The sequence below is a fragment of the Schistocerca nitens genome, chromosome 5, assembly GCF_023898315.1.
Source record: "Schistocerca nitens isolate TAMUIC-IGC-003100 chromosome 5, iqSchNite1.1, whole genome shotgun sequence".
Classification (NCBI taxonomy): domain Eukaryota; kingdom Metazoa; phylum Arthropoda; class Insecta; order Orthoptera; family Acrididae; genus Schistocerca; species Schistocerca nitens.
In genome coordinates this window covers 643717203-643742862 of record NC_064618.1, presented here as the reverse complement: position 1 = coordinate 643742862, position 25660 = coordinate 643717203, and the positions used below count along the sequence as shown (strand labels likewise).

Sequence of the window (25660 nt, the reverse complement as noted above, 5' to 3'; positions counted from 1 at the left end):
TAGTCTTTGGAAGCGGTAACATTCGTCAAGTACCTGGGTTCGACTATTCGAGATGATCTCAAATGCAATGATCAGATTACACAAATAACGGGCAAGGTGAACTCTAGATTGCGGTTTATTGGTAGAATCCTGAAGCGGTGCACTCCTTCGACAATGAAAATTGCTTACAATTCGTTAGTTCGTCCAGTCTTAGAGTATTGTTCGTCTGTATGGGACCCTTATCAGTTGTGTCTGATTCAAGAGATTGAGAAGGTCCAAAGAAGAGCGGCAAGATTCGTGACTGGTACATTTAGCCATCGCGACAGCGATACAAATCTCATAGAAAGTTTGAAATGGGACACACTTGCAGATAAACGACGCGTTAAACGGAAGGAGTTGCTCACTAAATTCCGAAATCCGATCTTCACCGAGGATGCAGAGCATATATTATTACCGCCAACTTTCAAATCGCGCAAAGATCACCATTCAAAGATAAGAGAAATTAGAGCTCGCACTGAGGCGTACAGGCAGTAGTTTTTGCCCCGTGCGATCCTTGAGTGGAACAGAGGGAGCGGGGGGCGGGGGGGGGGGGGGGATATGGCTGGCGCGAATTGTGCCCTCCACACACCGCTTGGTGGCTAGCGGAGTATATATGTAGATGTAGTTGTAGAATCTGTTTGTATGACCTCAGATCGTTTTCTTTCAGTATGGTGATCAAACCTGTGTAAGTAGTTGCTGTCAATGAAATATATCCTACATTCAGAGGAGAAAGTTGATGACTGACATTTTGTGAGAAGTTCTTGTCGCAACGAGAAACACCTTTGTTTTAGTGATCGCCACCCCAACTCTCTTATCATATCCGTGGCACTCCCTTTGATGTTTCACAAAAATATAAAACGAGCTGCCGTTTTTTGGGCTTTTTCAGTGTAATCTGTTAATCCTATCTGGTAAGGATCCCGTACCCCACAGCAATACTCTAGCAGAGGACGGAAAAGCATAGTGTAGACGGCAGTCTCTGTAGTGGACCTATTGCATCTTGTGTACTGTTAATAAAACGCTGTCTTTATTGGCAAGATGCATAAGAATATAGTATTTACGGTGGAGCATGAGCAACAAGCGTTTTTGTATTTATTTGAGGATAGAGTAGAAGAATAACAAAGTATGAGATAACGAGTATACAAGAAACCCACGTTCGGAGGTTCTGTTGTAAGTTTTCCAATGTGTAGGTTTTCTATGCTGGCACTCAGATGTACCTTTTCAGGTTTGTAAGTGTCGAAGTGCATTTCTTTGGATGAAGTTTATTACTTTGACATCTTAATAAAATATTTAGACTTTAATCTGACTGTGTATGTAGTGCAACTTTATGCTCTCTTGTTGATGTATGAAACTATTACTTACGCTGCTTATGAAGCTTTGCGTTTAACGAACTTATGTGCACTATTACGAACATTACATGCAATCCTCATGAACAAAACACATCTAACCTGTTACGTGCAATAACTATATTGCTCAGTAAACTTTATACGTGATCTCAGTGCTTATATTTCCAGTTAAAAGCAATTACACAGTCATTATGCTAAACAACTTCACAATGTGAAAGTAACCTGTATGGATAACCACTGTTCCCTAAGTGCTCAAACACCATTCAGTTCTGGCGCTAATAATCACGTTGACTTACCTCTGCAACAAAGGATGAACAGCTATGCCTTGCAACTGTTGGTCTGATACAAATCAAGCTGCTTTGCCATCGTTTAAAATAACTTTTGTATTAACAGAAGAGCCAACACCGTGTTACGAGTGGAGGCCGAAATGCACGCGTTTTAGCTCCGCAGGCTGGCGAGAGGAGGGAAGAACTATACTGATGTGAGGTCTGCAACATGATAAGGAATGAGAATTCAGAAAGCGGACGTAATTAGTTTGATACTTAACTTTAATCCATTAATGATGAACATCGCTCTTGACGGTACATGATTCACAATATTATCTGTTCAGAATACGTTCTTGAAGTAATTATAGTAACTGAATATGGCGCCTTGCTAGGTCGTAGCAAATGACGTAGGGAAGGCTATGCTAAACTGTCGTCTCTGCAAATGAGAGCGTATGTAGACAGTGAACCATCGCTAGCAAAATCGGCTGTACAATTGGGGCGAGTGCTAGGGAGTCTCTCTAGACTAGACCTGCCGTGTGGCGGCGCTCGGTCTGCAATCACTGATAGTGGCGACACGCGGGTCCGACGTATACTAACGGACCGCGGCCGATTTAAAGGCTACCACATAGCAAGTGTGGTGTCTGGCGGTGATACCACAATAACCTTGTCAGGTGCAATACAATATACTGCGCAAGCTTAACATGCAGTTAGTAGTCGGATCTCGCGATCTGTAATGAGAGCCCAAAATAGTTTTCTCTTAAAACATTTGAATAGAAATTGGGATGCGGAGGCTTAATGTCGAATAATTTAAAAAAACTAATTGCGCTTCAGGTTAGTGTTTTAATCATCGAAATTAAAAAGGTTTGAACAAGACTGCATTACTGGTCATTGTTACTGTAATGTGAATGCGAAACATAAAGCTCTTGAGGTTAATAGTTTCGGCCAAACTTCAAACATCAGTACAATTCACTCTTCAAACAAAATTTACATTCATTATTTAAAGATGAAAAGAGGTAAAGAGTGATGTATTCCTTCCCTTAGTTCATGCATTTACGAGGTAATGAGACAACGGCATCGTTATTATTAATCAATGCAAGTTAAGAAAATTCACAAAACTGAAAATGTTCCAAAACGCGACCTCGTACTTTCTGCAATTAGCGCACGCGGCTGGATATTACCTTCTTTGATAAACTACAGGTTACAGCAATAGCATTCCGAAACTAGGCCTCCACACGCCTGCTTCTGACAACGCGCGACAACCAAGACCCTTTCTCCTTAAACTGTGGATTTGACAACAACATAAACTTTGAAATCCAGAGTGTCTCCTTTGTACATGTTCTCAGGAAAAGTGCTTGCTGTGGCCAATATCGTGTCACCTCCGTAAACATAATATAGAATACCATTCCGGTAAGCACTAACAACAAGAATGAAGAAATGAAAATGCATAGACAAATAGCGGCAGGAAATGGTTTTGACACTGATTTAATAGATAGGGTTGATATAGCAGTAGCATATACAAACCAAAAAATGAGATAAATCCAAAGAAATATAGATAATCCAGAATGAGATTTTAACTCTGCAGCGGAGTGTGCGCTGATATGAAACTTCCTGGCGGATTAAAACTGTGTGCCGGACCGAGACTCGAACTCGGGACTTGCCCGCGAGCACTTGCCCGCAAAAGGCATAAGTCCCGAGTTCGAGTCTCGGCCCGGCACACAGTTTTAACCTGCCAGGAAGTTTCAAATATAGATCATATTGGGGAATTACCTCATATAAACTGGCGAGAGTATTCAACAACGAACTGGTTAAAATTACTTTCAGGACGGACAACATACCGGAGCAGAGGCTGAAGAATATGACTGGTACTGTTGAGAACTGGTTGGAGAAAATGGGAGCTTGTAAACGACGAGGTGTATGGGCCAAACGGAAAGAAACTTTACGGTAAGGTTTAAAGAGCGTAACGTAAAGATTTAACGGCGGTGGCAAAGCACCTAAAAACGGAACACCATTTGTTGGGAAGCGTCACAGACAGCGTGAAGTTATTGAATTTTGAAGGAAAAGGGTGGTTGCTGTCACATGCTGAGTAAATAGCGATGTCTTGCGCTTTAAGAAAGGAATGCGTCAACACGTTAAATGAAAAGATAGAAGGATCCCAGGGACATCTCTGGGCTCATTTTTGCGATGTCCTCGTTTAGAAGCAGTCACCAACCTGGTCTACTTAGTGGTCGTTAAGTGTCAATATTTCCTGTTGACTATTCTGCATGGATGCTGACATTGCAACACAGGTGTAGTTTTGGGTTTTAGGATTTTCTAGGACTTGACACATAAATGTTCAAGACGTTGTAGACGGTAGCATTGTTGGGGACTGGGATTTATAAGTTATGTAGCAATACAATCTTTAGTAATCGAGCACAATTGCCCTCAGTAAACAACCGTACTTTGTGAGAGTGTTATCTGTCAACAAGAGATGTTCAACACAGCGTTTTATATGTTTGACGATGCTTGTTTGCTGATGAGCTTTATATTTTTGATAGAGCGTAAAGCCATATCGACATTAAAGTATGTAAGAGATTCACAAGATTTAAATGGTTGTCAGTATGTATGCTAATCCAACATAATGACTTTTCTTGTCTCACATAGCTTGATAATGAGATACTGAAGTCACGAAAAATGTTGCAGTAAATAGATCACACATTTTCAACAGTTGGTGAATAACATTCAAGTCCTGATTCGTTATGCAGTTGTACTACGGTTTCACGACAGAAAATCAAGCCAGTACGGTTTTAAGTTGAAAATATGCTGTTCCTGTTACACAGAGTTTCAAAAACTGTCGTACCTCTCACTGGTAGTGCTACCTACGTTTCGAATTATCCGAAATATTTTCAGTATCATCCATCTCACTTCAGCTACATTTCTAAGCCCAGAATTAAAATACCGCCACGGTACAACAGCTACGTTCTTACTAGATACGGCACTGCTCGTGGATTAATACCTTTTCGAAAAACAATCGGTACAGTTACCGTTCAAAATTTTTCTTCGCATTTAACGTTCTTTTCACTTAGTCCAATGCACACTTCCCTTATAGACCGGCTAATGATCATTTATTCAACATATTACTCAGAATTCGCATTATATTTTACTTCTATGTGTAATAATTTTTTTTCTAATCACACTGGATAACTATAAGCTAAATCCGATCATAACAGAGATCTGAGCTGCACAGATAAAAAGGTAGCCTCAATGCAGTCTTACGCCAAGCGAAAATCTTCCCTACAACAGTTAGCTAACAACTAGAAAGCAAATCAAAATCAACCGCACTACGACTGTTCCTTCTTGTAAAAGGACTGTAGAGAAGCAAAAGAACAGCGTCAACAAAGGAGTACTGAAACGAAAAATCTGTCATGTAGCCCTCGTTGCAGCTAGCTTCACTGAACTACACATCCTCTCCCTTAGATATTTCTGTGTTCAGCTGTTCTTCTCTCTAGTGTCTACGAGCGTACTCCCCTTTACATTCTTTTCCTTTCGCTCTAGCAAACCTTGCAACATTATGATGGAATTTACATACGTTTTAATACTCGGCACAATGAACATAATCCAACAGAAAATGGGGTAATCTATCTCCAAATAAATCTTTAGGTTCGGTAATGCGACACTTTAATTCTGTGACGCCTCTGTATTCATTCTGGAACGTCACAACATGGACTGTTCCCTGTATTGTTTCAGATACCACAACAATTCAGGTGGGACTCACCATATGAAATAGCAGACTGTGCGTTAAATGTACCCCTAGCGTCTTATGTCCTCATACGTGCTGAAACTGAAAGTAAAAGGCTGTTCAAAAAGAAGGAACTGGTTTCAGACAGTTGTCGCTTCCAAACTACAAACGATAGAAACACAATTCCAGCCTTACTGGAAAGATAAAAGTTCCAATGTTTATGCATTCAACGAGAGCACCAAGTGTTACACTACATATATCAAAACAGTCGCAAACTTTCAAGAATGTCAAGCGTAGGGAGGGGGGAATAAGAACGCGGTGTTTTTCGTAACCTCACAGATAAAAGTCACAAGGTGTGAATGCAGGGACCATTATAATTGTATGCAATCTCCCAAGGACTAAAGGCCATTCACCATGTCCAGCACTCAGCACTGTCATTCGCGAGCTCAGTTTGATAGACACCTGGGACGGTACACCGGATTTCACGCACTTCGCGGAACATTTGTGTAGCAGAATTGACAGGATATATACTTCACACTCTCTCAGTGACGCGGTCATGGCAACGGAGTTGCTGCCAGCACCATCCACTGACCACATTCGTAACGGTGGTTGGACTGTCTCAAGCCGAGGCTTCGATGCACCTTGAAGACTTTTAGTGGGGTAGCTGCGACGTGACTCAGCACTGCAAAGTTCTACTACGCTATCCTCAGGGAGCATTCTGTTATGCCCCCATCATCAGACCGCCAGATGACTGTCAATAGAACAAAGCGAAGATTGTGACATGGACAAGTCAACACTTGGAAAGGACCATCATTCGTAGACGTCTAACGGTCGGGATCGCCAACGAACGCCATGTCCCATATAGTCAAGGAACGAAGCGCAGGGCTTTCATCCATGAGGTGACGACAGAAAATGGCATCCCTCATGTCACGCAAAGCTACGTAATCAGTGCGTGCTTTACTCATTATTCTCACCTGTACACGGAGATTAATCTAGAGAAGATTGTTGCTGTGGCTGGCTTGACGCGCGTCACGGAACTCTGGAAATCTAACAGGAACTGGTAGAACGGGTGACGGAAGAAGAATTTTTGGATGCCATAGCAAGTGGGGCAGCCAATAAGATACCTGAATCGGATGGGTTACACCTGAAGTTTTACGGGACGTTCTAGGGGCTGTTGGTGCCCTACTGGACTACTACATGTCAAGAGCTCATGACGCCGGAGGTGCAACTTACGGTTGCCTTCGTGGAACGTGTTGTCACATTAAACATACGACTCCTCGTGTCGTACCAATGGATCAGGTACCGATGAGTGGGACGCATAATGCCCACGCCGCCCTGTGCCGCTTCAGAGATTTGATTGCTCTCGCAAAGGTGCGTCGTGTACCGGGAGCCCTGTCTGCGATAGACTTTAGTCAATCATTTGATCGCATCAATCAAATGTGCTTGACTGCTGTTCTTTAGAACATGCATTACCGGGGCGCTTACGCCGACATAGTGCTCCGTCTTCTACGTGGTGCTTCATCTAAAGTGTTTGTCAACCATAGACTGTTGAACACCTTGCAAATTCGCCGTTCTGTTAGACAGGAATGACACTTATCGATAATATTGTACGCTTTAGCATTATAATCTTGGTTGTGCGGTCTGCTACGCCGTCTCATGGGAATATCTCCTGGTGGCACCGTTTTTAGGTACACGGCTTATGCAGATGATCTGACGAACATGATGCCTGCAGAACTATGGATTAGTTAGCCACTTGTGGCGAAGCTTTGGTGAGCCGTATAAATGTACATAAATTGGTGGCCTTGAATACTGCCACTCGGATGACACTTAACAAGCACTCAGGCTGTGCAACAAGATCCGATGTCTTTGTATCGACTTCGCGGAAAACATCTTACTCACGACGACCATTAATTATCGAAGCATTTTGCAAAATTTCCGTGCTGGACTTGTGAATCATCGTCTCCGCGGTTTGGACCTTCATCAACGAACCGAATTTATTAATGTCTATCTGGCACCACGAATTCCGCATGTAGCGCAAACGCTACTGATGCCTTAACACATAGCTCGGTGCCTCATGGTGGCATTCGTTTCATTTGTCAACGCTGGAATGATATTTAAGGTTGAGTCCCTCAATCTTCCTAAGGAATGCGGCGGACTTGGCCTTGTCAATGTTCATGATCGAGCAGTGTCTCTATACGCTATTATGCAGCTCAAGCATTGGCGAAGACGCCCGACCAGCCTCACGGGCTTACTGATGCAGGCTCTGGTACCGTCTCCCATTGACCCCTCCGGTAGCGCTTAAAGAAACAACGGTGCCATTTTCCTACTTTGGGACGTTCTATCTGGAGCAGGGCTTATAGCTACCTCCATAACATCCATTTTGCCGATTCGCCTTATGTGTAAACTGCAACGTTCAGGATGCAGACGAACAGAGGCTATATTGTGGGCCGGCGAAAGGGATATAGTATTTTGTATGTCAAATTTTTGCTCTCTTTTTACACACGTCGCCGATTACGTCGATTTACACACTCTCCTTTACGCCAACGCTGTTTATCATCCGAGGAGGAAAACTAACATTGTCGTGAGTATCAGAGGCCACATGATACATTATTTGTTTGGAGGTGGTGATATAGGACTCATGGATTTTAGGAACTATTTAAACGATCGTCATGGTGCTATTGGGGGGAACCCAAAGTAACGTCAATACTTTTCAAACTTTCTTTGGAGCATCTTCCACGATCCACCCCATAGCTAGATCGTGCAGGGCACGAGATAAATTAGACACATTCACACGTAGGAGATTTAACAAACCACGGTACCTACACATTACGAGAACATATGCCATGAAGATGGGGCAGCGGCGACCATGGTGTGTCGACGCCGCTTATGCGTGTTTCAAAGTCTTCCTTCGTGTTTTCTTTTCTTTTTCATGCAATAATTGGGCAATGCTACTTCTTTTAGAGTCGTTGATCAGATATCAAAAGGACCTCGGTCCTGGCTTCGAACCCCGCCACCGCTTAAATTCTGAATAAAAATCATCAGCAATGGCGGCCGAAGACTTCCGTCAAATGACGTCACCCTCATTCAGCCAGTGGCTTTGTCAAAAAGGGCCGGCCGAAGTGGCCGTGCGGTTAAAGGCGCTGCAGTCTGGAACCGCAAGACCGCTACGGTCGCAGGTTCGAATCCTGCCTCGGGCATGGATGTTTGTGATGTCCTTAGATTAGTTAGGTTTAACTAGTTCTAAGTTCTAGGGGACTAATGACCTCAGAAGTTGAGTCCCATAGTGCTCAGAGCCATTTTTTTGTCAAAAAGGGTGGAGGAGCGGGTAAGGTTTCAGGGAACTCTCTTGTCCTCGGGGTGGGAAACTGCCCTTTTAAGGTGGAAGAATAAGTAATGATCAACGGCCTGAGGAAGCAAGACGCAATGGAAACCACTGCATTAAAGACTCACAGTGTGTATCCACACGACTTTTGGTCTGTAATTAAAAGAAGTGTCGTGATGATCTCTGGGTTGGCAAAATATTCCAGGAGTCTGCCAAGGGGGAGGTGACCTTGAGAAAAAGGCTGAGTAAGGAACAAAAGGATAACGTTCTAGGAGACGGGCCGCGGAAGGTCAGAAATCTAAACGTGGTAGCGATGGTAGACATTCTGAAAAGGGAATTTCTGAGGCCCAATACAGATACAGTGGGAATCAGACTAGTCACGAAGAACCGACGCGCTTGAAGTTCTCTGCGGTTACAGACACTGCGATAGTGAATATCTTATAAGGCATTTCAATATAAGAGAAAAAGACGTACCTAAAGAAGGCAGTCTCAGCAGTGGGAGAGAAAAAAGGTAGGTAAAGGAAGGTAACTGTGAAGAAACCATTGGTAATAGAACAAAGCCGGCCGCTGGTGGCCGAGCGGTTCTGGCGCTACAGTCTGGAACCGCGAGACCGCTACGGTCGCAGGTTCGAATCCTGCCTCGGGCATGGATGTGTGTGATGTCCTTAGGTTAGTTAGGTTTAAGTAGTTCTAAGTTCTAGGGGACTAATTACCTCAGCAGTTGAGTCCCATAGTGCTCAGAGCCATTTTTTTGAATAGAACAAATTTGTTAATCGACGAAAGAAGGAAGTTCAAAAATGATGAGGGAAATTCAGGAATACAGAAACACAAGTCACTCAGGAATGAAATAAATAGGAAGTGAAGGGAAGATAAGGCGGAAAAGCAACGTGAAAAATATGGAGAGTTCGAAAAAGAAATGTTTGTGGGAAGGACTGACTCATCATATAGAAAAATCAAAACAACCTTCGGCGTAATTAAAACCAAGGGCTGTAAGGTTAAGAAATCAATGGGAATTCCACTTGTAAATATAAAGGTGAGAAAGAATAGGTGGAAGTAGTACACTGAGATGTCTCTGTTAGGGGGAGGACTTATCTGATAGATCTGACGAGATAGAAGAAGAAACAGCGGTCGATAGGGAAGAGAGATGGGATCCAGTAGGAGAATCAGCATTTAGAAGAGCTGTGGATGGCCTAAAATCAGATAACGTAGAAGGGATGGATAACATTCCATAGGCATTTCTAAAATCACCATGGGAAGTGGCAACAAAACGATTATTCACTTTGGTGTGTAGAACGTATGAGACTGGCGATGCACCATGAGATTTTCAGAAAAACGTCATCCACAAAATTCCTAAATTAGCAACAGCCGATAATAGGGAGAATTATCGCACATTGAGCTAAACAGGTAATGCATCCATATTTCTGACATGAATAATATGCAGAAGAATGGAAAAGACAATTGACGGTCTTCAGTAATTAAAACTTCCGGGCTAATTCATAGCCTACACGCTATGAATTGACGGTCTCTTAGATGACAGTCAACTCGGCTTTAGGAAAGGTAAAGATATGAGAGAAGCAGTTCTGGTGGTGCGGTTGATAATGAAAGCACCACTGAAGAAAAATCAAACGTTCACAGGACTTGTCAACATGGGAAAAGCATTCGACTATGTAAAATGGTACAAGATGTTGGAAAATCTGAGGAAAATATGGGTAAGCTATAGTGAGAGATGGGTAATATACACTACTGGCCATTAAAATTGCTACGCCACGAAGATGACGTGCTAGAGGCGCGAAAATTAACCCGACAGGAAGAAGATGCTGTGATATTCAAATGATTACCTTTTCAGAGCATTCACACAAGGTTGGCGCCGGTGGCGACACCTACAACGTGCTTACATGAGGAAAGTTTCCAACCGATTTCTCATACACAAACAGCAGTTGACCGGCGTTGCCTGGTGAAACGTTGTTGTGATGCCTCGTGTAAGGAGGAGAAATGCGTATCATCACGTTTCCGGCTTTCATAAAGGTCGGACTGTAGCCTATCGCGATTGCGGTTTATCGTATCACGACATTGCTTTTCGCGTTGGTCAAGATCCAATGACTGTTAGCAGAATATGGAATCAGTGGGTTCAGGAGGGTAATACGGAACGCCGTGCTGGATCCCAACGGTCTCGTATCACTAGGAGCCGAGATGACAGGCATCTTATCCGCATGACTGTTGCGGATCGTGCAGCCACGTCTCGATCCCTGAGTCAACAGATGGGGACGTTTGCAAGACAACAACCATCTGCACGCATATAGTTCGACGACGTTTGCAGCAGCATTGACTATCAGCTCGGAGACCATGGCTGCGGCCACCCTTGACGCTGCATCACAGTCAGGAGCGCCTGCGATGGTGTACTCAACGACGAACCTGGTTGCACGAATGGCAAAACGTCATTTATTCGGATGAATGCAGGTTCGGTTTACAGCATCATGATGGTCGCATCCATATTTGGCGACATAGCGGTGAACGAACATTGGAAGCGTGTATTCGTCATCGCCATACTGGCGTATCACCAGGCGTGATGGTATGGGGTGCCACTGGTTACACGTCTCGGACACTTCTTGTTTGCATTGACGTCACTTTGAACGGAGGACGTTACATTTCGGATGTGTTATGACCCGTGGCTCTAGCCTTCATTCGATCCCTGCGAAATCGTACATTCCAGCAGGATAATGCACGACCGCATGTTGCAGGTCCTGTACAGGCCTTTCTGGATACAGAAAATGTTCGATTGCTGCCCTGGCCAGCACATTCTCCAGATCTCTCACCAATTGAAAACGTCTGGTCAATGGTGGCCGAGCAACTGGCTCGTCACAATACGCCAGTCACTACTCTTGATGAACTGTGGTATCGTGTGGAAGCTGCATGGGCAGCTGTACCTGTACCCGCCATCCAAGCTCTGATTGACTCAATGCCCAGGCGTATCAAGGCCGTTATTACAGCCAGAGGCGGTTGTTCTGGGTACTGATTTCTAAGGATCTATGCACCCAAACTGCGTGAAAATGTAATAACATGTCAATTCTAGTATAATATATTTGTCGAATAAATACTCGTTTATCATCTGCATTTCTTCTTGGTGTAGCAATTTTAATGGCCACTAGTGTAGGATATGTAGAAGAGCCAAGAGGGACTCATAAGAGTAGACGACCAAGAACGAAGTGCACGGATTAAAAAGTGTATAAGACAGGGATGTATTTCATCCCTACTGTTTAATCTGTACGTCGAAGAAGGAATAAGGGAAATAAAACAACGTTTAAAAGTGGATTTAAAAGGATATCAGTGTTAAGATTCGCTGATGACATTGTACAAAAGTGAAGAAAAGTTACAGGATCTGTTGAATGGAATGAACAGTCTAATGAGTACAGGAGGATATGGATCGAGTGTAAACCGAAGAAAGACGACAGAAATGAGAAGTACCTGAAATTAGAAAAACTAGAAACTTTGCATCATATTTGGTGATCACAAAGTAGACAAAGTTGAGGAATTCTGCTAGCAAGGCAGCAAGATAATGTGTGACGGATGGAGCAGGGGGGACCTGAAAAGCTGACTAGTACTGGCAAAAAGGACATTCCTGGTCAAGAGAAGTCTACTACTCTTAAACATAGGCCTTAATTTGAGGAAGGAATTTCGAAGTATGTTCATTTGCAGCACAGCGTTGTATGGTAGTGAGACATGGACTGTGGGAAGCCGGAACAGAAGATATGAGATGTGGTGCTACAGAAGAATGCTCAAAATTAGTTGGACTGATAACGTAAGGAATGCGGAGGCTCTCCGCATAATTGGTGAAGAAAGGAATATACAGGAAACACTGGTAAGAAGAAATAACAGGATGACAGGAGATGTGTTAAGGCACCAGTGAATAACTCGAATGGTACTAGAGGGAGCTGAAGAGTTTAAGAACTGTTTATGAAGACAGAGATTGAACACATGCTGCAAATAATCGAGGAAGTAGGTTGCAACTGCTGCTCTGAGATGAAAGTATTGGCAGTTTCCTGTATTCACACACAACATCTTGCAAATGGTACGTACAGCTTAACAGATGGATTCTGTCTTCCTTGATTTCCAAAAGACGCTCGGCAAGGTACAGCTTCGTCCATCTATAATTGTGATACGAACGTCTTGATAGATGTGCCATTCGCTGGATGAAAGCGTGCCGAATTCAGCACAGCAAGTTAATGGTACAAAATTAGACGAAAATGTAAAATTAGCTGAAAGGAAGACAGTTTTGGTTGATGGAATCTAACTAAGTGCGGGATATCTGTAAAATAATTCGCATGCAATACACTAGAAACCTTATAAACTGAACATGAGTGGAAACAGACATGAATACAGAGACGCGCAGATTGGTTCTTGACTGGTCAGTAAAATCCATGCGAAACTGTAACGGAGGTCTGAGGTGTAACAGACAGGTTTGAATTAAAGCTGTATGATATACCTTGATATTTGAATCCAACGAATGATATTCACGATTAAAAAAAAAAAAAAAAAAAAAAAGAATTTTTTTGTTAGTTCATTATATGTTTCCGACACGCCTTCTATGCGTGAAATTTTTGGTATTATCTGTTCGTGTATAGCGTGCTGGGGTGGCGGACAGCGATATTGACGGTGCGTTGCACATTTTATGCAGCGAGCGATTCCTCCATGCTGCTGATGTTTCGCTTGGGAGATATGCTCCGGTCCATGGAACCATCAGGAGTTTGGAGACAGTGCTTCAGATGTCTCTAGGAAGTGAAGTCGGTCGTCATTTGACAGCTGTGACGTAACTGCTAATGCTGTTTAGCGTGAGTTGTAAGCACCTGTTGAGTGCAATGTATACGTAGTAATGGGAATTTAATACGAGAATCTTGCGGTGGTACCTAAGTTCGTAGTGTTTTCTTCATAAGTTTAATCAACCCAACACATATAGATAACTGAGCCTTTAATCATCAATAATATGTTCTCCTTCACTATTTTCAACTGTTTTCCAACGCTGGGATAACTTTTCAATTACGCGAATGTAGAAGTCACGTCGTCGAACCATGTTCGGACCGCATTGTCATCCAGAAAGGAAGTGTCCTGAAGGTTGTTAGATAGAGAGCGGAAAGGGAGCAAATCTGAAGGCGCAAGATCTGGGGAATAAGATGAGTGCGAAATGACTTCCCTACCCAACTCCGGTGTAGTGCTCTTTGTCAGTGTAGCAGAATGCGAGCGGGCGTTATCGTGGATTAGCACCACTTCACGTAGTCTTCTTGGTCACTTTTCATGGACTGCGGCTGCAAGACGTCTTGGTTGTTAACGATAACTGTATGTAGTGGTGATTATTCCTCTGGGAAGCAATTCGTAGTGCACCACACCGCCGCTGTTCTTCCAGAGAGGTAATATTGTCTTTTGTGAATGCGCGCAGGTCATTGCATGTGAAGTTGCTGCTTTTTTTGGGATCAACAATTCCTTTGTTTTCCTTACGTTAGCACAATGACCATTTCTCGTGACTGGTTGGTGCTGTTCACGACCCAGTTGATGACGAGCAAGCAGAGACGCACACAAGGCAACCCGCTGTTCTTTTGTTTGTGAGTTTACCTTAGGGCATGCAGTACCCACACACCTGATTTTTGAACCTTCCCCATTGTACGGAAATGTCGTAAGAGGGTGGGATGGTTGCAGTTCATCACATTTGCCAGTTCTCGAGTACAAAGACATGGGACTTTGTGGACCTGCCGTGCTCTGTTCATGGCCCCTCTGTTCATGGCCCTATCCCCGTACACAGCGTAAATGTTTCTGGTTGGGTCCGCTGCTGTCACCTCTTTATTGAACTCAAACAGAAGCATATGTCGGAAACGTTCGGATTTCTCCACTTGGGGTTCCATTTTCTAGGGTCCACCCTTCCACTACCTATCTCCAAATGACAAGCTGACCATATGTAAACTCTAATAGCAACAGTTGAACCGTGGATTTACATTCAAAATCTTTTCTTAAAAATTTTACTTTATTTACTAGCGATTCATCAAGGACATTAACACATTTAATCACACTATGTGAGCGTGGAAGTAGTTGCCAATTGGTAACTGATGAAACAAATTAAAAATTTTTTTTAATAAATGGAAATTTTATTCCTAAAACCCCCTTTTTTTAAACAGATTTAAAATTATAATGAGAAAGCACCCAGTAAATATCAAGTTATAATTTATTCAGAGGCAGAAATAACAATTTTTTTTATAGTATGAGCTTTCGGGCTGAGAACCTTGCCGCTCCCTTTTAACACGGTCGTAGTCACAACCGCTCACAACAACCTCTGAAAGACTACAGTGGTGCAAATCTGCAACACACCAGATTGTTTTACACTAAAAATTTTAACAACTCACACAAACACGTGAACTATGCACCCTTTAAGAGGGATGGAGATGGTACAAAATACTCACATTAAAAATTATTTGCCACCGAAAGTGCAACTTGTTTTTAAAAGAACTCTTACGGTGGAAGGGTGGCAACTTTATATACTAAAATGACCATTTAAATAAAATTCATGAAATGCAGTTTTACCTAAAATGTATCAACATGCTCTACATCACACATATACCACCCCGCAAGATGATAGGCAAGATAAAAACATATTTCATGAATTCGGCCTTTAAGCAATAAATTCTTTAACACCGAATCCGACAAGCAGGACAGAGTCAGTTGTTAACGTATGGCAGATCGACAGACACTAACTGCCTAACCAAATGCGGACGAGAGACAAACGAGCAGCCGCTTCAACGGACGCGCGCCGATCTCACTTCTCACGGCGTCGCAGCTCGCGCCGGCCAGACCGATGTCGTGGGTTGACTCCTGTTGCTCTCGTGTCGGCCGCGGAGCCATTCCCCTTGCTATACGGCGCGGTCCACTGGAGTGCCGTAGCGCCCTCACATGCGCCGATGCTCAAGACGGACAAGTCATCTTGTGTCCCTGTGCGCGACCGACCGACGAACCGATCGATCCAACCGCCCATGACCATTGCCTGAACAAACTCGAGCAGACTGGCAGCGTAACACATTCTAGCTCTCAGGATGACAAACAGACACTGACTGCTGCACAAATACGAACGAGAGACAGACCAGCAACCGGTGACGAGTGACTGACCCAGACTCACTCCGCCTGACCAACTGACTAGACTCCTCCAGACTGCACCGACTCAGACTGACCGCGACTGACCCCACTCTCGAGCTCATAGCGCCCCTTAAATGCACGTGAACAGGCAACCTTTCCCCTTTCCCACCAGAGGGAGACACCAAAGCTGCGATTGCCACAGCGGCGCCACCGCCAGAAACGGAGGGCGACTGCTTCACACTACGCGCTGCGGCGCGCTCTTCAAAACAGCAAATTTTACCACGGCTCAACAGTGAATGATAAATAAGAAATTACAGTCGATAAATAAATCCATAGCAACAGGATTACCAACTTTCGAAAGAGAGATGCTAGGAATTTATGCAGCAACTTAATACGTATTGCAAAGAAGGTAAGTTCAATATCATTCAGTAGTAGCTGGTTTTCTAAGTAACTCTTCAGGCTGACGCAGGCATCGCAACTGAGGAAAAGGAGTCTTGGGGCTAAGACAGCAGGGCAACAGTTACTTCTCCTTCTGGTTTGAAGTGAAAGAAGGTGAAATTGATAATCCACGGCGACCCCCGTGAACTATACAAGCAAACGACCGGAGAGACATAAGGCACATTCATATGCTCGGGTGAATTAATTGAGAAACTTCGGAGGATAAATTCCATTATTATAGAGAAAACATTCTATGTAAATTTACAGAATCGCCCTCGTACAATGGCCCTGGGGTAGTGCAGGAAGATAACAATATTGGAACAAAGCGTCCTGCAGCTCACAACACCCAGTGGCTTGCAGAGAGTATAAGTAGGTTTAGACATGAAATAAATGGAACATCTAGTTTCCTTTCAATTCCGGCATCTCTAAAGCTGGTATTGTCGGCGTCTGATATGCACATTATTTTCGCTATAAAGAGAAGTCTGAATGCTTCTACATCTACACAGCGTGACAAAAATTGGAAATTTGTGGTAAGATCCTATGGGACCAAACTGCTGAGGTACTCGGTCCCTAAGATTACACACTGCTTAATCTAACGCAAACTAACTTACGCTACAGACAACACGTACGCCCATGCCCGAGCAAGGACTCTAATATCCAACGGGAGGAACCGCGAAAACCGTGAAAGGACGCCCCAGACCACGTGGCGCGTAATAAAAGTGTGAAGCAATCCGAAGCGGAGGACGAAACGAAATGAAATTTCATTGTATAAGAGGATATGTGAAATTATTACAGTAATTAAAAAAGGTAGTCAAATTTACGAAGAACGAGCCCGCTTATCACTATGACGATGCATCAGCCCTGGCCTGGATCCATGCACCAAATCGATTGGGAACGGTGCCATGAGGCACTGACTCACAATTGTTGTAAGTGGTGCTTGATGTACAAGATACTGGCACTGGGATGGACCTGACGTCCAAGTGGGTCCCACACGTGAACTGTCGGAGACATATTTCGGGATCTTGCTCGTCACGGGAGTACCTCAACTGCACGCAGATAGTTCATGGTGACACGTACTATATGTCTTGTAGCAAACTGGCGCCGCGATACATTCACGTAAGAGGTAACATATGGTGAAGCAGGATGTCCGTGATGTACCGTGGTGACACCAGATTACTCTCAATCACTACCCGCTGTACTGTGAAGTCAAACACGATGGTGCCTCACACGATGACGCCAGAAGTAACATCGCCTTGCAGCTGCAAAACATGGGAAGAATGGAATCTGTCTCCAGGCGATCGTCATTCTCACCAACGATGGTCACCCGGTGTCACCCTCTGCCAGGCATTGAGCAACCATGCAGATGTATCGAAAAACCGGAATTCATCGCTGAACACAATGTGCTGCCATTCATCAGCGGTCCATGATACCCGGTCACGACAAACTGTACAAAAGTCGGCTGGGATATCAACCATCGGAGGTAAGTGCATAGGTCGTAAGTTTCCTACATCATATACATTGAAATAATCTATGGTAACATATGGAAATTACGTGTCTTCTTGACGTCGCTATGACACAATTCACCTGCCTGCGTCATGTGAAAGTACCACACAGACTACTACACTGAAGTACCAAAGAAACTGGTAAAGACAGGCGGATTCAAATACAGAGATGTGTAAACACGCAGAATACGGCGCTGCGGTCGGTAACGCCTATCTAAGAGAACAAGTGTCTGTCGCAGTCGTCAGACCGGTTACTGCTGCTACAATGGTAGGTTATCGAGATTTAAATCAGTTTAAACGTGGTGTTATAGTCGGCGCACGAGCGATAGGACACAGCATCTCCGAGGTAGCTATGAACTGGGGATTTTCCCGTACGACCGTTTCATTAGTGTACCGTGAATATCAAGAACCCGGTAAAACTTCAGATCTCCGACATCGCTGAGGATGGAAAAAGTTCCTGCAAGAACGGTACCAATGACGACTGCAGACACTCGTTCAACGTTACAGAGTTGCCACCCCTTCGATAATTGCTACAGATTTCAATGCCGGGCCACCAACAAGTGTCAGCGTGCAAAACATTCAACGAAACATCATCGATACCGGCTTTCGGAGCAGAAGGCCAACTGGTGTACCCTTGATGACTGCAAGTCACAAAACTTTACGCCTCGCCTGGGCCCGTCAACACCCTCATTTGACTGTTTATGACTGGAAACATGTTGGCTGGTCAGACAAGTCTCGTTTCAAATTGTAGCGACCGGATGAACGTGTACGGGTCTGGAGACAACCTCATGAGTCCATGGACCCTGCTTATCAGCAGGGGAATGTTCAATCTGGTGGAGGTTCTGTAATGGTGTGGGGTGTGTGCAGTTGGAGTGATATGGGACCCCTGATACGACTCTGACAGGTGACACGTACGTAAGCATCCTGTGTGATTACCTGCATCCATTCATGTCCATTGAGCGTTCCGACGTACTTGGGCAATTCCAACAGAACAATGCGACACCCCACACTTCCAGAATTGCTACGTAGTGACTCCAGGAACACTCTTCTGAGTTTGAACACGTCCGCTGGCCACCAAACTCCCCAGGCATGAACATTATTGAGCATGTCTCGGATGCCTTGCAACGTGCTGTTCAAAAGACATCTCCACCCCCCTCGTACTCTTACAGATTTAAGGACAGCCCTGCAGGATTCATGGTGTCCTTTCCTTCCAGCACTAGTTCAGATGTTAGTCGAGTCCATGCCACGTCGTGTTGTGGCAATTCTGCGTGCTCGCGGGGGACCTACACGATATTAGGCAGGTCTACCAGTTTCTTTGGCTCTTCAGTGTAGTATGACTTAAATAATGACAGTGACGACAGAGGAAGTCGTTGGAATCCTGCATATTCAAATCTGACGCTACATGAAAACCGTTAAACATTTATCCAACAACGTCACCACGGAAGCCTCCGTGCTCACACATTCTTCAGTCGGCTTACGTATTCGATCTATTACGGTATGGAACAGATCAACATATATATGACTGCTCTGCAGTAATGCCTGTTTGACACAGGGCTCATAAAAACACTTCTATACTAGTTCTGTATCATTCCATCAGCACATGTAAAAATGAATACCAAAATGATTCCAAGCGAGCGGCAATAAAAAACGCCTGTGTTTCTATGATTGCCACTCCAGCTCGAATATCACTGTGACACGAGAGTCATTTGTTGTTATTTGGAAAGAAAAGTTTGACCGCGGGTCGCAGTTGCAGGGCGGACGCACGGCCGTCCGTTGAGGCCGGCTGGGGAGACGGCGGCGAGCGATTGGTCAGCGGCAGATCGCTCCCCGTGGACATGTCAGTTCTAACAAGGGAACCTCCCAATCGCACCCCCCTAAGATTTAGTTATAAGTTGGCACAGTGGATAGGCCTTGAAAAACTGAACACAGATCAATCGAGAAAACAGGAAGAAGTTGTGCAGAACTATGAAAAAAATAAGCAAAATATACAAACTGAATAGTCCATCCGCAAGACAGGCAACATCAAGGATAACGTGAGCTCAGAAGCGCTGTGGTCCCGTGGTTAGCGTGAGTAGCTGCGGAATGAGAGGTCCTTGGTTCAAATATTCCCTCAAGTGAAAAGTTTAATTTTTTATTTTCGGACAATTATTATCTGTCCGTCCGTCCGTCCGATGCGGGGTAACTGCGCCATAGTATGGGGACGCTACACCTAAACAAACATCGAAACACACGACGTCAGTCGATTACAGCGCACGTAAGAGAGAGTATTCCTGCTAACAGGCTCCCTGGCTGGCAGTTGACTGTTCGCTACTTTGGACGAGAGTGCATTAAATACGTAAGATGTATTCCGTGGGCAATATATATCCAGCAAATATAGCTCGCGACTTCAATAACAATCGCACGGTTTTGCGGTGCGGTCGCAAAACACAGACACTAAACTTATTACGGTGAACAGAGACGCCAATGAACGAACGGACAGATCATAACTTTGCGAAAGTAAAGAAAGTAAACTGTTTACTCGAGGGAAGACTTGAACCAAGAACCTCTCGTCCCGCAGCTGCTCACGCTAACCACGGGACCACAGCGCTCCTTAGTTCACACTATCCTTGATGTTGCCTATCTTGCGCATGGACTTCTCAGTTTTTATATTTTATTTTTTTCATAGTTCCACACAACTTCTTCTTGTTTTCTCGATTGATCTGCGTTCAGTTTTTCAAGGCCTATCCACTGTGCCAACTTATAACTAAACCTGAGGGGGCTGCGATGGGGAAGTTCCCTTGTAAGCGGCTGTCGGTTACGTGACGTCATGAGGGTTTACCCCGTTCCAGCACACGGCCTCAAGACCACGCTTTATCCATGTTTGTGTTGATTACACGCAAACGTAAATTAGTACGACAAAGTACAGTACGGTAAATGAAAGTGGAGTTGAGACGAATCAGCAGAGACACTGATACGGTTTATATGAATTTTACATCAAAAGATGTTAAATAAACAAATCTGCAACAAGTGTAAGTTACTAAATAGTTTAAAACTTTTGAACTAGTGCAGGTACAGAGTAGAGCAAGTGCTCATTTGAAAATTCTCACCTAAACTCAACAACTGACATACTTGTATAATTTGCAACATTAATATTTGACTCGTAAAACGCCAATTTTATTCATTTGTTGGCAATAATTAATTGAAACAAATAGTACAAGACAGGTACACAAATAGCAAGGCAGTGTATGACATCGTGTGTCGCTAAACACACTTCAACACGGTTAGTTCATGATATTTGTTATTATTATGATATGTTGTCTTTGTTTATTAATAATTTTTGCATAGTTTTGCCCAAATTTGTTTAGCCTATGTATATACACAAATCCTGATTAGTGCATCAGAAAGAGCGCTTCAAATTCATATGGAAAGTGGCGTCTTATAAAGAACTGTAATGTTATTTAGTGGCACAAATGTACAAAACTCTTTTCACACTCTGTAAAGACAATTGTAAAGCATTAAAACAATTCTGAGCTAAATATTGCAGCTACAAATTTGTGTAATGTATGTGTTTTGATGAAATTTTGAGTGCGCATGTAATGGTACGAACAGAATTAAGATTGCTCTTCTTTGTAAAAGGCTATGCAAAGAAGTGGTGGTCAATGGAAAGCAGTCACGTGACGTAGCTTGGGGAATTTCATATCGGAAGTATTTAAGCGGAGCTGACACAAAGCTCCAGGTCAGAGTTCTGTGCGCCTTTGACGACGCCGGACCTTTGTTGCTCGACGCGACGCTTTGGTGACAGTTTCTTCGATTCTAGAAGTGTTGAACTTAGCCGAATTTCCCGTGTGAGTGCAAACGGAATATGATCCGGACTAGGGATATTTTCAATGAGGAACACAGTAGTGACTTGTGTCTTTCGCGCGTTGTGTATTTGGTGATTGTTTTTGTAAGCTAACGGCACTTTGCTGAAAAAATCGTAGCTTTTTCCATTCGAGTGTCGCCACACTTAGCCGCCGAAACGCTACTGTCGGACTCTTTTATTTTTGATGATTCTAAACTGTGTTTCGGGATGCCAACGGAATTTCTGATAGTCAGGTCGGTCAGGTCGGACTCTTATTTTCACCACATTTAGGTGACTGATTCTAAAGCAGTGCCACTGGATTTTAACTGTGTTTAAACCAGTCTGGACTTTGAATATTTTGATTCATCCGACACTTATGAATTCGCACTAATGTCAAGTGAACTTTAAACCATCAGGATTAGGTTCTGTTTTAGCGAACTGATCAATTTGCTAAATTTCAATCGATATTCTTCAGCATTCAAGAACTTCAATTAAAATTTGTGGCATGTTGAGTATCGCTTTTGGGGCCAGAGCAACAAATAAAACGGCACGTAACTGTTTGGTAGATACCACCAGTGAACTTTATTAAGTTATAAGTAAAGGCTTCTGCATTTGAAGACACTTAACACGCGCCTTCGATTCGTCATTCCACTTCAGCCTCTTGCAGTACACCCTGGTTAACATTTGTACTTGTCGGTCAGCAGCCAGAAGAGCATTTTCTTCATGCACTTTAACAGGTGTTAAGCACACGTGTCTGGCGGCAGAAAGGGTAGATCATCTCCGAGTTCGACATTCCCATTCCGCCGACCGTCGCAATTGTGGGCTTGTCCGAGATTTAAGAATTTGCAACCCCATTCCCATTCCGCCGACCGTCAAAACTCTCTACCCTATCTCACAATAATACAAAACGTGGTGTTCTTCTTTGGACGTTTTCGATGTTCTCCGATAATCCTATCTCGGAAGTATACTATACCGAACTATATTTTAGCAGAGGACGAACAAGTGTAATGTAAGCAGTATGCTTAAAAGATTTGCTGCAGCTTCTAAGTGATCTGCCAGTAAAACGCCTCATACCACATCTTTTATGTTATGGAAACAAAGGAAGTTACTCGTAATGGTAATCCCTAGATATTTATTTGAATCTACGACCTTTAAAACTGTATTATTTATCGTGTTACTGAAATGTACCGGAATTATTTAAGTGTGGTACTCACGTAGAAACATTCAACTTTTTCATTGTTTAGGAGCAATAGCTACTCTTCGCACTATGCAGCTATCTTCTCTAAGTAACTTTGCAATTCGTTTTGATCTTCTCATGACTTTACAAGACGATAAATAATGGCATCAATTGCAGGCAGAGTAAGAGACCTGTAGAGAATTTCTCCTAAACCGTTTATGTAGATTGTTAATAGCAAATGGCCGGTAATGCTCCACTGAAGAACCCCAAATATCGTTTATTACTAGACGACCTCCCGTCAGTCAGAACGAGCTGTGGCCTCTCTAACAGGAATTCACGAATCCATTCGCACAGCTGGGCGATATTCCGTAGGCCTGCAATTTTACCAGAGGCCACTAGAGAGGAAGAGTGTCAAAATTTGTCTGGGAATCTAAACTTATGGAATCAACTTGAGATCCCCTTTCGGTAGCACTCATTAATTTGTGTGAATAAAGACATTAAACAGGAAATATATTGCCCTAATCTGCGCTGGTTCTTTGCCATTCGATCGCCTTCTTCAAGGTACGGTATAAGACAAAATAAAAAAATAGATTACGCACCACGAAGGAATTACTCAGATACAAAGGAAACCAATAGATTTGATGTAATGTACAGATAAACAAATGATTACAGTTTCGGAAAAATTGGATGATTTCTTCAAGAAAAAGAGCTTCACAAGTTAATCAACTTAATAACCCATTGTTCTACTTTTGGCCCTTACGCAAGCAGTCTCCGCCTTGCACTGATTTATAGAATTGTTGGATATACTCCCGAGGGATATCGTGCCAAATATTGTCCAATTGGCGCATTATATTGTCGGAATCCCGTGCTAGTTGGAGGACCATGCTACGGATGAAAACTGAAGGGGTCCTAGTATGAAATGAGTGGGCATCCTAGATCCTCAGTCCTTGGATTGTATGGCGCGCGACAGTCAAGTTCGTATCCCACTGCTGTCCGGGGTGTCTCCAGACACCTTTTTGCTGGTTATAGGGTATCATTTCGAAGTGGGATTCGTCACCGAAGACAATTCTACTCCAGTCAATGAGATTCCAGGACGAATGTGATTGAGAGCACTGCAAAGGGGTTTTATGGCGTACAGAGGTCACGGTAGTTTCCACTAGGGGCGCCGTGAGATCAGCCCTCTTCCAAGGAGCCGCTGGTGTTACTGAAGCAGCAGTTGCATGCCGAATCGATGATAATAATGAATCCAGGACTCTGAGTGTCTCTCAGACGATTGATCAGTCTTCACGTTTTGTGTTGCTGTAGATCGACCGCTTCCTTCTTAACGCTGTGTTCGGCCATGGTTCACTCATTTCTGCCAACAGTGTCGGGTCGTGGCATCGCTCCTATTCAAATGTCGAGCTATTCGCCGATTACTCCAACCCAGCTTCTTTAAGTTTAAATGCTGACATCCACGTATATTGTTCACCCACCTGTCTACGAGGCATAGTGACTATCCATCTGCGTTCATGCATGCGTGCACTCCGTCTTCAGGCCACACCTGGCTCATCGGGACCATCCGACCGCCGTGTCATCCTCAGTTGAGGATGCAGATAGGAGGGGCGTGTGGTCAGCACACCGCTCTCCCGGTCGTTATGATGGTTTTCTTTGACCGGAGCCGCTACTATTCGGTCGAGTAGCTCCTCAGTTGGCATCACGAGGCTGAGTGCACCCCGAAAAATGGCAACAGCGCATGGCGGCACGGATGGTCACCCATCCAAGTTCCAGCCACGCCCGACAGCGCTTAACTTCGGTGATCTCACAGGAACCGGTGTATCCACTGCGGCAAGGCCGTTGCATCCATCTGAGTACACGGAAGAATATTCGCAAATACTTTATGTCCTGGTCTCCACATGTCCCTATCCTTTCCAGATAAACGGTTAAACGGCGCTGTAGCGTTACGCATTCACCCATCGGCCGCCAAAGTTCACAATTTTGCATTTTCCGTCAATATTTATATGAGCAACAGTTTGTAATCTATTTGCATAAACCCTTCGTGGTGTGTCTTTTTTTTTCTTTTTGTATGTGTGTGTGTGTCTTTTAGACAGTATTTTGTAATGTTGGAACACAGTATATGTTCAGAAATCCTACTAAAAATAAATAACAATGATACCGGTCTATAATTCAGTGAATTACCTTTATTTTGTTTATTTGTGTATTTATGTGAACTGTGTAACTTTTCATTCTGTTGAGTGTGGATCATTCGTCGAATGAGCGTTTGTTCATGATTGCTAAAAGTGGTATTATTTGTATTATTTCATCAGCAATGTCTGCCATCCCGGGGAATGGTCCGGTAATGCGTACCGCGATAAGGCAGCGCCTCAGATTGTACTCCGCTGTGCTCGTATGCCGGCAGGTGGACCTGATGATGGGCCACGCACGGTTGTCGCTGTCTGAGCAGTACTTCCCCCAGGCGGACCAGTTCCGCCCCGAGCGCTGGCTGAAGGGCCCGGACGGCCGGTCGGAGGCGCAGGACGCGCACCCCTTCGCCTCGATGCCCTTCGGCTTCGGCCCCAGGATGTGCATCGGCAGGCGCTTCGCAGAGCTGGAGGTCTACACGCTGGTGGCCAGGGTACGTATCTCTACCAGCGTAGCAGCTGCCGCTGTCTGTCGTGGACTCGATCACTGTTAGATGGTCACGAGCCTCCGGTGTAACATGAAAATAGACTACCTGTGGCTGGTTTTCAGTAGACTTTACCGGTGTATCATAAAAACAGACAATGTGTCAGTGAAGTGTCAAACCAAGTGCGTAGTTAAAGTTTCATCCACAAGATTTACATCTACATTCCATGCTCTACATACCACTTTAAAGTGCATGGCGAAGGGTACGTCCGATTGTAACAGTTATGAGGCGTTTTTCCCGTTCCATTCATGCATGGAGCGGGAAGAATGATTATTCTAATACCTCTGTGT

General features: G+C 44.0%; 1 protein-coding gene and 1 pseudogene across 1 annotated transcript in view; one reads left to right on the top strand and one right to left on the bottom strand.

Annotated features, from left to right (window-relative positions):
• The window catches only part of LOC126259215 (probable cytochrome P450 12a5, mitochondrial), a 219296-nt gene that overhangs the window by 158157 nt on the left and 35479 nt on the right, over positions 1–25660 (top strand). Inside the window, exon 12 of the mRNA XM_049955814.1 lies at positions 25104–25319. Coding sequence (XP_049811771.1) covers positions 25104–25319 — 216 coding nt within the window. The remainder of the gene's footprint in view (positions 1–25103; positions 25320–25660) is intronic.
• Positions 24429–24546, bottom strand: LOC126261306 (5S ribosomal RNA; annotated as a pseudogene).